The sequence below is a fragment of the Triticum aestivum genome, chromosome 3A, assembly GCF_018294505.1.
Source record: "Triticum aestivum cultivar Chinese Spring chromosome 3A, IWGSC CS RefSeq v2.1, whole genome shotgun sequence".
Taxonomy (NCBI): domain Eukaryota; kingdom Viridiplantae; phylum Streptophyta; class Magnoliopsida; order Poales; family Poaceae; genus Triticum; species Triticum aestivum.
Window position 1 is genome coordinate 338563738 of NC_057800.1, and position 15159 is coordinate 338578896.

General features: G+C 46.4%; 1 protein-coding gene across 1 annotated transcript; it reads right to left on the bottom strand.

Moving 5' to 3' along the window:
* Nucleotides 1-674: 674 nt before the first annotated feature.
* LOC123061260 (mitochondrial uncoupling protein 1) lies at nt 675-5726 on the bottom strand. Its single transcript, XM_044484276.1, has 9 exons — nt 5475-5726; nt 4842-5048; nt 4670-4739; nt 4395-4525; nt 4205-4303; nt 4027-4131; nt 3851-3925; nt 1212-1298; nt 675-988 (listed from the first exon to the last, which is right to left on the bottom strand). Exons 1-9 carry the CDS (start codon nt 5538-5540, stop codon nt 968-970), a joined length of 861 nt encoding a protein of 286 aa, XP_044340211.1. The 5' UTR covers nt 5541-5726; the 3' UTR covers nt 675-967.
* Between the last annotated feature and the right edge of the window lie 9433 nt (nt 5727-15159).

Below are 15159 nucleotides of genomic sequence, written 5' to 3' on the forward strand. Positions count from 1 at the left end.
TTCGCCTCCTTAGGGTTCCATGATTCCCTTTGGGCCTGGTGGGCCCTGGCCAAGATCGAGGGCGGGCTCCCTTACGTCAGGCACCCCGGGTTTGGGACCCTGTCAGCCTCCACCTCCGGCGAACCTGGTACCCCTCTCCTTGGATGGTGCCTTGTTGGCTCCAGACCACACAAGGGCGGTGAGCATGATCCTTAGGAGGCATGACGGAAGCGTGGTCTTTGCAACGTACAGATTCTTATTTAACTACAATTATGCTTTAGAGTGAGAAATTCTTATTTAACTGCAATGATGCTTTAGCAAGAGAAATTCATGCCCTGATACAGGTCATGGCATTGGCATTACAACATAGTGAAGGCCTGATCATTGTCCAATCAGACTCCTCCGAGGCGTTGGCGACCCTTTCCGGTGAGGGCTTGGATCGTTCAGTACATGGTCCACTTGTCGCTGAGTTTATTCTACGTAAGTTTAAGCGAAGCGTGATTAAAATAGGGTAGCGGATCGACCCCAATACACTCGAAATTAATTTAACACTGTTGTATGGCTACACAGATGACTACCATGTTTCAACCAGAGGTCGGAAGGAGAACATGCTTGGAGGATGAGCAGGGGAAGTAAGTTGACACTTAGAACATTGTTTTAATCGCAATGAACAAAAAAAAACTTGCTGACATGTATTTAGAGATTATAAAGTAAGTTTCTTATGATCTCTATTTAAATTGCACAAATAAGCAGATGTTTTTTAAGTATAACGTGTCAAATTTATTAACCCAGTAAAGCGGGCATCGGTAAAAGCTAACAACATGCTCAGTCGTAGTCATCAAATAGATCAAATTACAACATGAGAATGCATTCTCCTGTACAATGAAAATCTGAATCCTATGCTGAATGATTGTGTATGTCTGTTGCTCCAGAAGCTGTACCCAGCTTGTTCCATGAAACCTTGCAGCGCAGAGTTCATATATAATCCTTACTGAAAGAATCTTCTAACCTTTTTATATTCGACCAAAAGAAAAATGGATCAGTTAGTTTTACAGGAATAGTGTGTGCAAAAAATTTAGTCAGAATTATGTTTTTTTAAGGAGGATCACCCCCGGCCGGCCTCTGCATCAATCGATGCATGCATCCATATTATTAAATTAAAACGTAACAAAGTCATGAGGTCCAAAGAAGCTCATAAAAGTCAGAATTATGTTGGGAGTAGAAAAGGTTACCTGTTCCAAAGTTAAGAACATTATGACATTCCATGACCCAACTCGACAAAAGTTTGCAATAAACCCCTTGTAGAAAGCAGCAAGTCCCTGCAGAAAAGCACGATCTTTGGTCAGTATGGATGTATTATAGTGATGATTTTCTGCAAAGCACCTAGTAACATGACACTACACTTTCTAAATTATTGCAAAATAAAGCATATTCCTCCAGCACAAGCATTTGCACCATCCAAAACCAGATCAACAATAAAAGGTATAGTTGGTAGAACCACAAGTTGCTGGCATTCACACAGGCGTATGTTATGCCTATTTATAGAAAATGATTACTGAGACGGCATGCCATTTCATCAATTTTCTCTAAATGTGGTATGCCACATCATGAAACTCTAGCGTGCCATATCATCAAAACTGCTAGCAACTGTGGCCTGAATGGGACAGGAACGGAGGTTTGGGGGTAGACTAACCAACGAAATTTTCCTAGTACACAACTGCTGCTTTGGAATTACCTTTAGAAAGGAGGCGCTTGCCCGGCTTTAGCGAACTGAAGCAAAGCGATTACAACAAAAAGTGCAAAGCTTTGGAATGGCCAAAGAGGCACGTTTCTTTCCCTCTCCCTCTCCCTCTCCCTCTCCCTCCCTCTCCCTCCCTCTCCCTCCCTCCCTCCCTCCCTCTCTCTCTCTCTCCCTGTCTGTGTGTGTGTGTGTGTGTCGTAGCTCTAAAATTCTGTAGTGATCTTAACAAAATCTAGGCTAAACTCAAACTACAATACATCGGCATGTTTTTTTACTTCGAAAAGGAGGCTTACCCCCGGCCTCTGCATCAAGCGATGGATACAGCCATCTTTATTAATTATTCAACGGTCCGACAAAGTAGATGCATGGATCAACCCAAAGCCACCTTCCTGACGACCTCAATCGCTACACCTACAAGTCTCATGGAGTGCCCTGGCGCATCCACACACACCATCTAATCCGGTGGCCACCCCAGGCTGCCTTGAGCCGAGAGCACCAACCGGTGTAGCAGACCCTCAACACACATGGAAAAGTCCGCCGCCGCCATCTTCCGCCGTCCCATCTTCAAGAGAGATAAATGCATATGCCTTGCCAAGCCCAACTGCCGTCGAAGCCACCACGACGCCAGACAGCGCCACCATCCTGCGCGCGTCCATCAACACGCGACCATCGCCGAGACCCGCCGTTGTCGGCATGTCAGATGCCACGCCACTCCATCGCTGTAGTCGTCCACTGGTCCCTCTAGCCGATGAACCCCTACAAGAATGATGCCCCCAACGAGGGAACGACACTTAAGCACCGCCATCATTCGATCGACTGATCAAGGGTTTCCCCCGAAGGTAGCGGAATGAGGTGGGAGCTTCACCTCGATGATGCCTTCAAGAAGGAAACGGCGCCCGGGGCGTCTCCATCACCGGCTCCGGCCACCAGCCGAAGACGGTTTTCACCTGGATCTGTCCCACGAGAATCCAACCGATATCTTGTGCACCGGCCAGACCACCTTGAAAGCCCCAGATCAGGCCGCCCAGATCCGGCGACCACCCACAACAACACTGCCGCCGCGGGAGCCCTGGCGCACCGGCCACTACCGGAGTGCACCACCACTAGAGCCTAGGAGGAGGGCCGCCACCCCACTTCGCCCAACCGCGTGAGCCGCCGGGAAAGATCCCGCTTTTGCTCGTCACCATCACTGATCTAATCCAATCCGGAGCACCAGATCACCAGCGCAGTTCCGCCTTGGACAAGGGCACCACCACGCCATGCCGATGCGGGCTGCCTGAGCTTCACTCTCCACCACCGACCAGGGCCGCCGCCCTGGGATCCAGGCCGGACCTCGCCGCCGCTGCCGGCCACGCCCAGCCCCACCCCTATCATCTGGCCGATCTCTACCGTCGCCACCACAAGCGCCGCCATGGACCAAGGGAGAGGCCGCGTCCCGCGGATCCAGCGCCCTCGCCGACATTCGATCCGAGAGGAGGAGCAGCCCTTTGCCGCTACCGGCCAACGCACGGGCTTTGCCGGCGCCGACCCTAGGCGGCGACGGAGGGGGGGAGGGGAGTCATTGGGGCGCTGGCGGCTAGGGTTAGCGCCTCTCGTGTCGAGGGACCAGAGGCAGGGGCGACGCGAGAGGGACGAGAGGTTTGGAATGTGATAATAAGCATTAGAAAAAAGCTGACAGAAAATATAGCCATGCACATGTTTCCTGATTAAGCTGCAAAATGCAGTCAAGCGTAAGTCAGCATCTTCAAATAATCCATCAAACAGGTAGTCAGCAATAAAATGACATTTATCTCCTGGATACATCAACAACCATATGTTGAGCAAACCAACCAGGCACCCATGGAAGGGAAAAACTCAATAACCTAACAAGGTGATGACTATCTATCTGACACAAAATATCAACTATATTGCCGTTTCTTATTTGAGTAAGGATGATATAGTATATTAAGGGCAGATGTTGACATATTTGATACATACAGATATGGGCTTCACAAGTGGAAAATGAATTTTGTTCGCTAAGTGTTTGGATATTGGTGATAGAACATCAAAAGTTATCTTCTATAAAGTTCTTAGAAATTTGGAGGTATAAAACAGCACAATACTGAAAATAATGGAAATTGTTCATCATACATCATTTTTTAATGTCTTGGCGAAACAATCAAATGTACTTCTGTATGTTGAATCGCCCATCATTCTTGATTTCACCTACAAAGGACTCATGCGATTAAAAATATGTGAAAACTAGACCATTCATTAATATAGAAGACAAGGGAAATAGTGAGGTATAAAGCTTTTGCAGACAATACCACATCCACTGGAGATCCAATGCAAACAGCAAAAATACCGGCACCGAGTCCAGCCAAAAGATGAGTATAAACATTATCTGTAAACCCAGGAAGACCTAGAAACATCTGCACACAAAGAAAAATGTGATGAAAGTATAATTAAATACAGGATCGAAAGATGAGGGAGAATGAAGAGCACCTGTTTAAATTGGTCATAGCTGGCCAACTCGGCGGCATTAATCAAAGCATTTCGTGCCATATTAGGACCAAGGCCAGTCCACAAAGCTCCGATACCTTCCTAGAAAAATAACAAGCTTACAGACCATGGGCGAGAGGAATAATCTTGTAACCTTTTACTGGTCGTTGTCATGATGAATCGTAGCAGCAACCTGTCTGACTATGGTGGCATACGCATTAAGGGCTCCAGAATAGTGCCTCTTGACAGCAGTAGATTTTCCATCTGCTTGCAATCTCACTTTGACAAGATCAGTTGGATTTGCGACAGCAATCGCTATGACACCTATACACACATAGTTAATTCGTTCAGTGTGTGTTTCATCATCCACATTAACCTGGCACGGCCCTTTACAATGGACCAGGGTAGTGTGGCAATGTTATGAGAAAAGTAGAGTTTTTCCAGTGAAGAGAGGCTGGAAATGCTTACCAGTTGTAAGAGCGGCAAGAATCTTGTTCATTAAAGTGGCATCACCTACAAACACAAATAAGGCTTTGACCTGCAATGCACAGAAAGAGCAATCCTGTCAGGCAATTGGTCACTCTGAACTGAAGAAGGGAAATGCACTGCAACTGCAAGGTGAAATGGGAGCAGCACAGACAGGCTCATACAAGCCGACACGGAGGCCGCCATAGAGGCACTGGCGGTGAAAGCCAGGGATGATGCCCTTCCAAAGTGCGCTGACGCCTTCCTCCCTTGCAATCGACATCATTGTGCCCAGCATTCCTACTGTAGCTGCAGGCCCAGCAGCTGTTTTCTTTTGCAGCTGAAGACGCACCTTGGCTGTGTCCAGAGGAATGGTGCACACCTGATGGAATCAATCACAACAACAATCTCAAGTATTATGATCAATATATAACGAGTCTGAGACTCAGTAATCATCATATCATATCCAGGTAAGGAGAGGTGAGGCAACAAAGAAACCCTAGGCCTAGCTATAGCTCTAGTTTAGTGCAGCAGCTCAGCTGATGAAATGGAATGGTTCTCTAGTCTCTCCTACTCAGGTCTTGCTGCTTGTTTTTTATGGCACGAGAAACAGATTAATATACCACTAGTATATGTACTACACTGGTACGGTATGGAGGCTGGAAATGTTATCCAAAAAGCTTCCCTTCTATCACGGGGTGCATTAGCAAGATCGAGCAGGCATTCATCCCAATCCCCAATACAAGGGATATGCTAGGCAGCGGCACAGCCAGGATAGAGCAAGAGAGACTGCAATGCTGTGGTGTACCTCAGCGAAGCAGGAGGCGATGGCGCTGCTGATGAAGACGGCGGCGAAGGAAGAGGCCGTCGCCATTTTATCCCCGGGGAAGCGGCGGCGGCTGTGCGGTCGATGGCGAGTAGAGGGAAAGAAGGGTAGAAGCAAGCTCCGAGTAGGCTGCTGATCTAGTCCATATTTAAGATCTATAGATTCAGATCTCAGCGTCTTTCTTGTTTCCAGGCTTCGTCGGTTACAGTAAACTCTAGCAAATGATTCATATCTGCAGTCTCTGAAATCGTTTTGTAGATTGTAACCCGAAACCCGATGTACCGAACCAAAATAACCGGCACTGAAGTCGAATACACCGATACCGAAAACTTCGGTGGTATGACCGGTTTACATGTCTGAAAAAAAGTTAGTTCGATGCATTTGGGTTTAGCCCTCGGTCAACTGAAGTGACCGAACACCCAGTAAAAAGAAGGCCTGGCCCATACGCGCCTACTGCTATCCCTATGGGTCTACCCTAATCTCTCGCAGCCGCATGCGTAGCGAGTATACCAAGGTAGCGAGCGAGCCGCGCGCCGACTAACCTCTGCAATTAAATTCACCGCCTCCTGGCTTCCCGCATGGAGTTTTTTTATTAAAATAATTTCGGCATTGAGTTTAATGGTCGATGCTTCCTCGTGTTCCCAATGCTGAGCATGTGAATTGGCGTGGAGGCTAGTATTATCTTTTAGCAGGCAGGCACGCAGTGCCACATGGTGTACACCGGTATAGACACTGAGTACTGTCAGTACGGCCACAATGATTCCTGCTGCTACTCGCCTTTTCTATTATATCGGTGCCATTGGGTCATAACCGATGACCAAACCGATTTCTCGGTGCAACGGAACCTCGGTTTCACAGTTTTTTATTGACAGACCAGTCAATGATTTCTCAAAACTGAATTGTTGCAAAAACCGAAGAGCCGCACCGGTCGGTTCAGGGAACCGAACCGCCCAGCCCTACCTAGCCTCTATAGCCCTCTTCCTCCTCCCTTCCCTCCCCTCCCCGCCACCGGTGTCCCCTCATAGCTACCGATGAAGGTGCCGGTGATGTTTCTTGATGTAGGGTGGAACCCTATACGACCGATCTTTCATGAAAGGAGCGGATCCCGCGATGAACACGAAGAACATAAAAGGGGAAATCACGAAGGGAAACACAAGAGAATCACTCAAACCAACAAGATTAGGTCACACATATGCTAGATCCTCGAAACACAAATAAATACACGGTCCGAATCCAACAAAGGACGATACATAGGTAACCGGTTCTTCTCGGAGAGGAGGTCTTGAGGTCTTCCCGTTAGGGGTCTTGAATCCAAGTGGATCTTCTCCGAAGAGGTGACGGTCCCTCGCGATGGAGTAGATCCAGATGGATGAGCGAAGCCCTATCTCACATATGAGCTAACACAACGCTAACCCTAGAAGGAGGGAGGAGGAGGTCTATTTATATTCTAGAGTCACGGAAGGGTAAGTGGGCTTCGGCCCAACACGCGGGCGTCATACAGGCGTCAAACCTCCGACGGTCACCGGTCGTCCGATGGCTCGCAAGGGTCCGGACGTCCGGTGCTCATCGGAAGTCCGATGTTTTGGCTCGGGTTTGCTTTGGTCGAATGCCCGGTCGGGGTCGGATGTCCGGTGATCTCCATACTTCCGATGTTTTGGCTCGGGTGCGGTGGTGCCGGTCGTCCGGTGTTGCTCAGTCGTCCGGACGCTGGGAGGTGTCGGCCGTCCGAACGCTGGAGCATGCGCGGGCTGGGACTTGGCTGGCCGGTTGGAGGCTCCAGGCGTCGGACATCCGAGAGGCGTCGGTCGTTCGAAGACTGAGAGTTTCGAGCAGTCCTTCTTCTTGTCCATTGAACTTGGTGTCCTCGCCGTCTTGTCCGTTGGGTGTAGTTGATCCGTGGCTTTCCTCCAAGCACCTGATCACACATAGGGTCTCCGCATGAGGTAGTAGCCATGTCTCATATGTAGGAAGTGGAAGTTCGGAGAGACGCGAGTTCACCTTATCTTCGATAGCCTTTGCTCGGGCTCTTGTCATTGGTCCAAGTGGTGTCGTGGGAGATGTCGATACGTCCATGGGGATGACCGTGGGATTCTCTGCATCATCTCCCCCCCCCCTTGGGAAATATCCGATCTCGGATCAAAATCTTCATCACCATGGTAGGGCGAGAGATCCTTGACATTGAAGACATCACCATGGTAGGCCATGGCACGACAGAGATCACCGGAATCCGTCTAGAGGAGAGGGGAGGCTCGTCGATGATGGAGATGCAGTCCACAGCCGCCCAAGGGAAGATGGGGGCTGGTTGCCCCACCCATTGTCCTCATGGCCAATTCTGGTTGTTTAAAGGTGCGTCGGGGCCGGTGGCAGCCGAAATCCGATGGTTGAATGCCGCACCATGGGTCGGTGGCGGCCGGATCCGGCGGTTGATGACACGCCGGGGGCCGTGGTGGGCGGATCCGGTGGTTGAGGCCGCGTTCGGGGCCGATGGCGGCAGGTCTTGCCATTACCAGGGGTGGCACGGGAGAAAGAGGGGGAGGATGGTGGCCGGAGTAGAAGGTGGTGCGTGGGGTTGGGGGAAGGTGCGGCACCGGGGCGGTGGTCGGAGAAAGGTAGAGGGGTGAGGGCACGCCGGCGGTGGGAGGGGGTTGTGGGCACGCCGACCATGAGAGGTAGTGAGCTAGGCGGGGGCGTGTCGAGGCGGGGGTGGAGGGGATCTGGGCCGGGGGTCGTGCGTGTGTAGGTGGTGGTCGATGGTTTCGTTTGACTCTGTAGGTGCGAGTCCGGAGGTGTTAGCAGAATAAGACATTTTGTGTGTAGAATAAGAATCTTAACGGTGTTAGAAGAATAGACCCACCCTACATATATATTTTGCGTATAAGTAAGCAAGCAGTTGGCCATTCTGTAGCTCAATTAAAGTCTTAGGGAGCATAATGAACAACAGAGGGATTCATACAACCTACTACAACAAGCAAAACTATGCAATCATTAGCCTAGTATAAACTAGATTGCGAGCCTCATGTAGTAATAGTTGGTTAATAGACTTCAAAGCTTCAGGAACACTTCGCCAGAGTAACTAAATGGCAATGCCTTTAATTATGTCAACTAATAGTTATACAAGTACCCAACATCAGGCATCATTGTTTGGGCATCTCATTAACTGAGGACAAATAAAGCAATTGAAAAGAGCAATTTAACTATGCTTGAAACAAACAAGCAATTGAACTGTTGAGTTGGCAACATGCATACATGCACGCCTCAATAACATCCATGGCCTAGCTACATTTACTATATAAAGGAACAAGTAATGTAATATTGTTTGCCCCCTATGAAGTATCTCGACTAGTATGTAATCAATATCCTAGTAATGATAGGGAGGCTAATGATGTGAATATGCGTTTGGTTATGACATCGCCCACTCTACCATGACAGGAAGTAGTTTCACACTGTTCACTACTATAAGATGTTTTAGATATTTAAAAGTAGACTACATCCGTAATGAGTGAACAGACACATTAAAATGTGTTTAGATACATCTGATTTATAAAAAAAGTTAGAACGTCATATAGTAGTGAGCGGAGGGGTTTTTAATCAATGGCCCAATGACTGGGTTACAGGTGAAGAACCCTACACAAGCACAATGTCAGACAAATAGGATGTCATGGTAATTGTAATACAGTGACTTACCATAACTGGTTGAACAGGCTCAGCGCTGCTCCTCCTTCTCTTGCAAGGCTCTTTCCTAACATCTTGTACTTGGAAATCCTCAATCTTATCTTGATTGCACCCCCTCTACAAGGTGACACAAACTAGTTACTGGTCTCCTTGGAAGATAAATATGCATGCTTTCTAGTCTGTGAACCACACAAAAGGATGAGTTTATAACAAAACAACACCACATAATGAAAAATGCCACATCTCTTGCACACAATGAAACGAGCATTTACTATGTGTGCACTGTGTAAAAACTAGGCATACCTTCGAACTGGATCTCCAGGTACTCTTGGAGAGCCTACTTTAGTGTACAACCAAACCTTTATGTCACCTATGAGTTATACAAGCCCCCACTACAATAGCCCTTAGTGTTTAAATCCTTGACAAGCTTTGTTAGGTCAAGAACAACAAGTAATCAAAGCAAACAGTCCTAGTATGGTTGGATGATACAAACAAGCAATTGAACAGATGTGTGAGCAAATCTTGCACAACACTGAATAACATATCAAGAAAAGAAGCATAGAACGAGGCTTAAAGACCATCACTTGACTAACTAGATTTAGGGGGCATTTAAACATCATGTGCAATGTATGAACTAACATAAACATTGCATATTTCAGATTCTATAATGAAATGCACATGTATTAGGTTATGCCATGTATGATGCCTAAATGTACAATATAGCAGGCGGGAGCGATTCATCATTGCACGCACAATTGAATTGCAGGTTAGGGGCCAGTTCTATTCCGCCTTTTCAGAGCTTATTGTCAAAATAAGCCATAAAAGGTGTAAAGAAGTCATCTTTGAGTTATGGGCTTGGGCTTAACTTATTTCGCTTTGGTGGGGGGTGCTTCGAGTAGAAGCTCACTAAAAATTGAAGGGAAGGAGAATAGTGAAATGACTCTGTTGTCTGCCTATATTACACTCAAAATGCCACTACTCACATTCGCGTCACACCTGACCCTCAATTAAAAACAAACACACAAGAGTTCATTGCCCTGCCCGCTTGCATCTCCTCTCCCCTTTTCCTCTACCTCGATCCCCTGCTTGCAGCGTTAGGGTTCCTCCAGCGAGCCGTCGCCACTAGTCGCATATGGCCTGGTCCTCGACGATGCTCTGTCCAGCTAGGCTACATGGCCGGCGGGTAAGGCCAAATCTCCCCGGCTGCTCCTCCCTCTAGAGCCGCCCCTCATTCTCATGGTCTCCAGCAGCTGCTCCGATGTGGTCCGTCCAACGCACTACTCTGGTGGTCGCCGGACGGCTACGACCGATGCCCCACTCCGGCAGAAGGCACCTCGTTCCCCCTCCCCTCCTCCCGGGCCGTGGCCTTGAGGTGCTATTGAAGGATGAGCTCATCCAACAAGGTGAGGATCTCCTCTAATTTTTTGCCAAATTTTCATTCTGATCCACTATACGATGAATTGCTATGAGCTGCTGCTGCTATATGGTGCATTGCTGTGAGCTGCTCCTCGATGACCCACAAGTGTAGGGGATCTATCGTAGTCCTTTCAATAAGTAAGAGTGTCGAACCCAACGAGGACCGAAAGGAAATGATAAGCAGTTTTCAGCAAGGTATTCTCTGCAAGCACTGAAATTATCGGTAACAGATAGTTTTGTGGTAAGGTAATTTGTAACGAGTAACAAGTAATAATAGTAAATAAGGTGCATCAAGATGGCCCAATCCTCTTTGTAGCAAAGGACAAGCCTGAACAAACTCTTATATAAAGGAAAGCGCTCCCGAGGACACATGGGAATTATCATCAAGCTAGTTTTCATCACGTTCATATGATTCGCGTTTGGTACTTTGATAATTTGATATGTGGGTGGATCGGTGCTTGGGTACTGTCCTTCCTTGGACAAGCATCCCACTTATGATTAACCCCTATTGCAAGCATCAGCAACTACAACAGAAGTATTAAGGTAAACCTAACCATAGCATGAAACATATGGATCCAAATCAGCCCCTTACGAAGCAACTTATAAACTAGGGTTTAAGCTTCTGTCACTCTAGCAACCCATCATCTACTTATTACTTCCCAATGCCTTCCTCTAGTCCCAAACAATGGTGAAGTGTCATGTAGTCGACGTTCACATGACACCACTAGAGGAAAGACAACATACATCTCATCAAAATATCGAACGAATACCAAATTCACATGACTACTTATAGCAAGACTTCTCCAATGTCCTCAGGAACAAACGTAACTACTCACAAATCATATTCATGTTCATAATCAGAGGAGTATTAATATGCATAATAGATCTGAACATATGATCTTCCACCAAGTAAACCAACTAGCATCAACTACAAGGAGTAATCAACACTACTAGCAACCCACAGGTACCAATCTGAGGTTTTGGGACAAAGATTGGACACAAGAGATGAACTAGGGTTTGAGATGAGATGGTATTGGTGAAGATGTTGATGGAGATTGCCCCCCTCCCGATGAGAGGATCGTTGGTGATGACGATGGTGATGATTTCCCCCTCCTGGAGGGAAGTTTCCCCGGTAGAACAGCTCCGCCGGAGCCCTAGATTGGTTCCGCCTCGTGGCGGCGGAGTTTCTTCCCGAAAGCTTGCTTATGATTTTTTTCTCGACGAAAGACTCCATATAGCCAAAGATGGGCATCAGAGGGACACTAGGGCGCCCATGAGGGAGGGGGTGTGCCCAGGGGGTAGGGCGCGCCCCCCACCCTCGTGGACGGTGGGTGGCCCCCCTCTCGTACTTCTTTCACCCAATATTTTATATATATTCTGAAACGCGCTCTCGTGAAGTATCAGGACTTTTGGAGTTGTGCAGAAAAGGTCTCTAATATTTTCTCCTTTTCCAACCTAGAATTCCAGCTGTCGGCTTCATGTAAACCTTGTAAAATAAGAGAGAATAGGCATAAGTATTGTGACATAATGTGTAATAACAGACCATAATGCAATAAATATCAATATAAAAGCATGATGCAAAATGGACGTATCACTCATGCTGCTGCTATATGATGAATTGCTATGAGCTGCTGCTATATGATGAATTGCTATGAGCCGCTGCTGCTGCTATATGATGAGTTGCTATAAGCTGCTCCTGCTGCTGCTATATGATGAATTGCTATGAGCTGCTCCTGCTGCTGCTATATGATGAATTTCTATGAGCTGCTGCTGGTATATGATGAATTGCTAGCTGCTGCTACTGCTGCTGCTATATGATGAATTGCTATGAGCTGCTGCTGGTATATGATGAATTGCTAGCTGCTGCTACTGCTGTATGATGAGTTGCTCTGAGATGCTTCTATATGATGCTTTTAGGTGGTGGTGCTATATGATAATAACCAGCCAGTTGGACCATCAAATTTTGATAAATAATGGTTCTTCATTTAAATTTAGGTCATGCGTTCTTCGTTTAAATTAGGCAATGGGATTTCTATGGAAGACATTGACCAAAGTATATTGTGCCAAGTAGATGGTATCTTCGTATTTGCATTTTGAACAAATATTGATGGTCTGTTTTCCTATCATATTAATTACTGCAATGGGTTCAATTTGTGATGTTTGCAAGTCAAATTAATTTTCATATGGCCAGGAAAATGACAAAATATAATGCAATATAGACTTTTCACTGATCATACCACAGATAAGCTGAAAAGGCAAGCAATGAAAAGAACTGGTTGGCTTATTATGTGGAGCTTATATTCAAAGGTGCTTATTTTCTTAGGATAACTCGAAATAACTGTCCCTAAGAAACTTGGCCAACAACACTGACATACAAATAACATGTCATGATGATTACAATGGAGGCCCAGTTCTTTTGCCAGATTCTCTTAGAATCTTTGAGCCCCATTTGTTTTACAATCTTATCTAGTTAGAGTCTAATTAGTTAGGATTGTAAAACAAATGGGGGTTAAAGATTCTAGGAGAAGCTAGAGAGGGGTAGATTCTGGAAGAATCCTGCAAAAGAACTAGGCCGGAGTGACCTACCATAGCACACTGTATAGGCTCACCGCTGCCTCCCCTTTTTTTGCGATGTTCCATGAAATTGCCACATACATCTTGTACTTTTTCATTGCGTAACCCTATCTGCAAGTTGACACGGCTAACTTCAGATATCTCTACATGATAATACATTGCATATTCCTTGCGCATATTTAAATCACCAATTAACGATTGTGTACATAGCATAAACTAGACATGACTCTGTGTACTGGACTAGCATGCACTCTAAGGGAGCCTAATGTAGTGTACTGGAATTCCTACATGCCACCTATGATTTTGTGTAATGTACTACCTATGTTCCTAAATATATGTCTTTGTAGAGATTCCAGTATGGACCACATACAGATGTATATAGATGCATTTTCGAGTGTAGATTCACTCATTTTGCTCTATATGTAGTCTATAGTGGAATCTCTACAAAGACTTATATTTAGGAACGGAGGGAATATCATGTATGACACTACATCTCTAATTTACCAGCCATTAGTGGAAATCATTGTCTGCAAGGGATTGCTGGTCGAAAATCCTACCAAAGCACACTGGCAGACACACAACAATACAAGAGAGAGAGAGAGACTTACAAGATCATAGCAATGCCTCGGTCCAGGATCTTGGTTGGCCAAGCTGTTAGATCCAGAAGAAACATCGTCCTTATAGTTTTTGCCAGCTGCATAACATGTAATAGCGACCTGTTAGTTTATTTGAAGTATATCGGGTAGGTGATGCTGGATGGGTTTAAAGGAGACAAGTACATAGGCTATGGCAGGTGCTTGGCATCTTGCTAGACGGTGGGAATGAGGTTAGAAACGTCAAGGGTGATGATGTTGCACTGGCTGTCGGGGTCCGGTAAGGAGATCTATAACCGTGGAGTAGGGTGTTTGTGGAGTGGCTCTGGTAGGGTGGACTATGGTGTGGGCGAAGTGGATCTGAGGCTATAGACGAGGGCATGGGTGAAGCTGCTCTGGTGGTTGGGTTCAGGGTGGTGTTGTTGACGCTCAAAAGTGGCAAATCATAAAAGTTGCTTAAAGCTATGTCAAGATTAATTAAAAATTATGATTAGAAGTCACCGTGGTATAGCTCTATTCGAGAAGATCAAGATGGATTGAAGATGGTCTAAAACAGAGCTCGGATGCAAAAGTTATGACAAGTTCGGAGATGCGCATATTGACATCAGATTATAAAATGGCCATAAACTTAATTTATATGGCCTCTGATGGAAAATGTTTCAATATGAAAGTTGTGCATCTTGTCAAAACGATCGATTTTGATATAAAGATCGTCTCAATCTGAGGCCATATGCAAAAGTTAGAGCCTGCACAGCGCGACCCTCTAGTGAGAAAAAATATGACGCTCGGAACCAGACACATATTTGGGTATGTCTGATGTGCTGCGTGAATAATTAGCTGTCTTGCACGAGTGATTTGACCCTCGAGATGACCTCTGATGAAAAAACATTCAACATGAAAGTTGTTCGTCTCGTCGAAGCGGTCAAGATTGCTTTTGGACTCATTTCCATCTCGGGGCGTTTGCCACCACAAAAAAGACCCGCAAGATACAACTAGTTTAAATCGAATAGTTTTGGAAAGTTCGGATAAGACCAGTCCGAATTTGACTAGGGTTTTGGACGTGAATCGATGTAATTTTCTTGTAAGGAAAGCCTAGATAAATCCTTTGCTTGTACGGGAAGTCCAGCCGCCTCTTATATATGTTGGGGGTGACGGCCGATTGAAACAACACACAATCGATCAATTCATCTATCACTTTTTATCTTTTATATTTTCTCCTTAACCCTAGTTCTTCTTCTTCCTTGTTCTTCGTCTGTTCTTCTTCTTTGCAGGGCGGCGAACCTCGAGGCCCTAGGGGCGATCAGGTGACCTAGGGCAGCCCATAGCCGCCGCGCGTCCAGACGGGGTCCCTCCCGGGCGTGTGGGGTTTCGGATCTTCAAAAGCGCCCGCTGGATTGCCTGCGTACCGCGCT

Excerpts from the sequence above, each read along its gene's own strand:
- LOC123061260 (XM_044484276.1), bottom strand. The coding sequence starts at position 5,540 with ATGGCGACGGCCTCTTCCTTCGCCGCCGTCTTCATCAGCAGCGCCATC. Across the intron at positions 5,049-5,474 it reads TCGCCTCCTGCTTCGCTGAG|GTGTGCACCATTCCTCTGGA; the intron begins GTACACCACAGC and ends TGATTCCATCAG. Across the intron at positions 4,132-4,204 it reads GCTATGACCAATTTAAACAG|ATGTTTCTAGGTCTTCCTGG; the intron begins GTGCTCTTCATT and ends CTTTGTGTGCAG.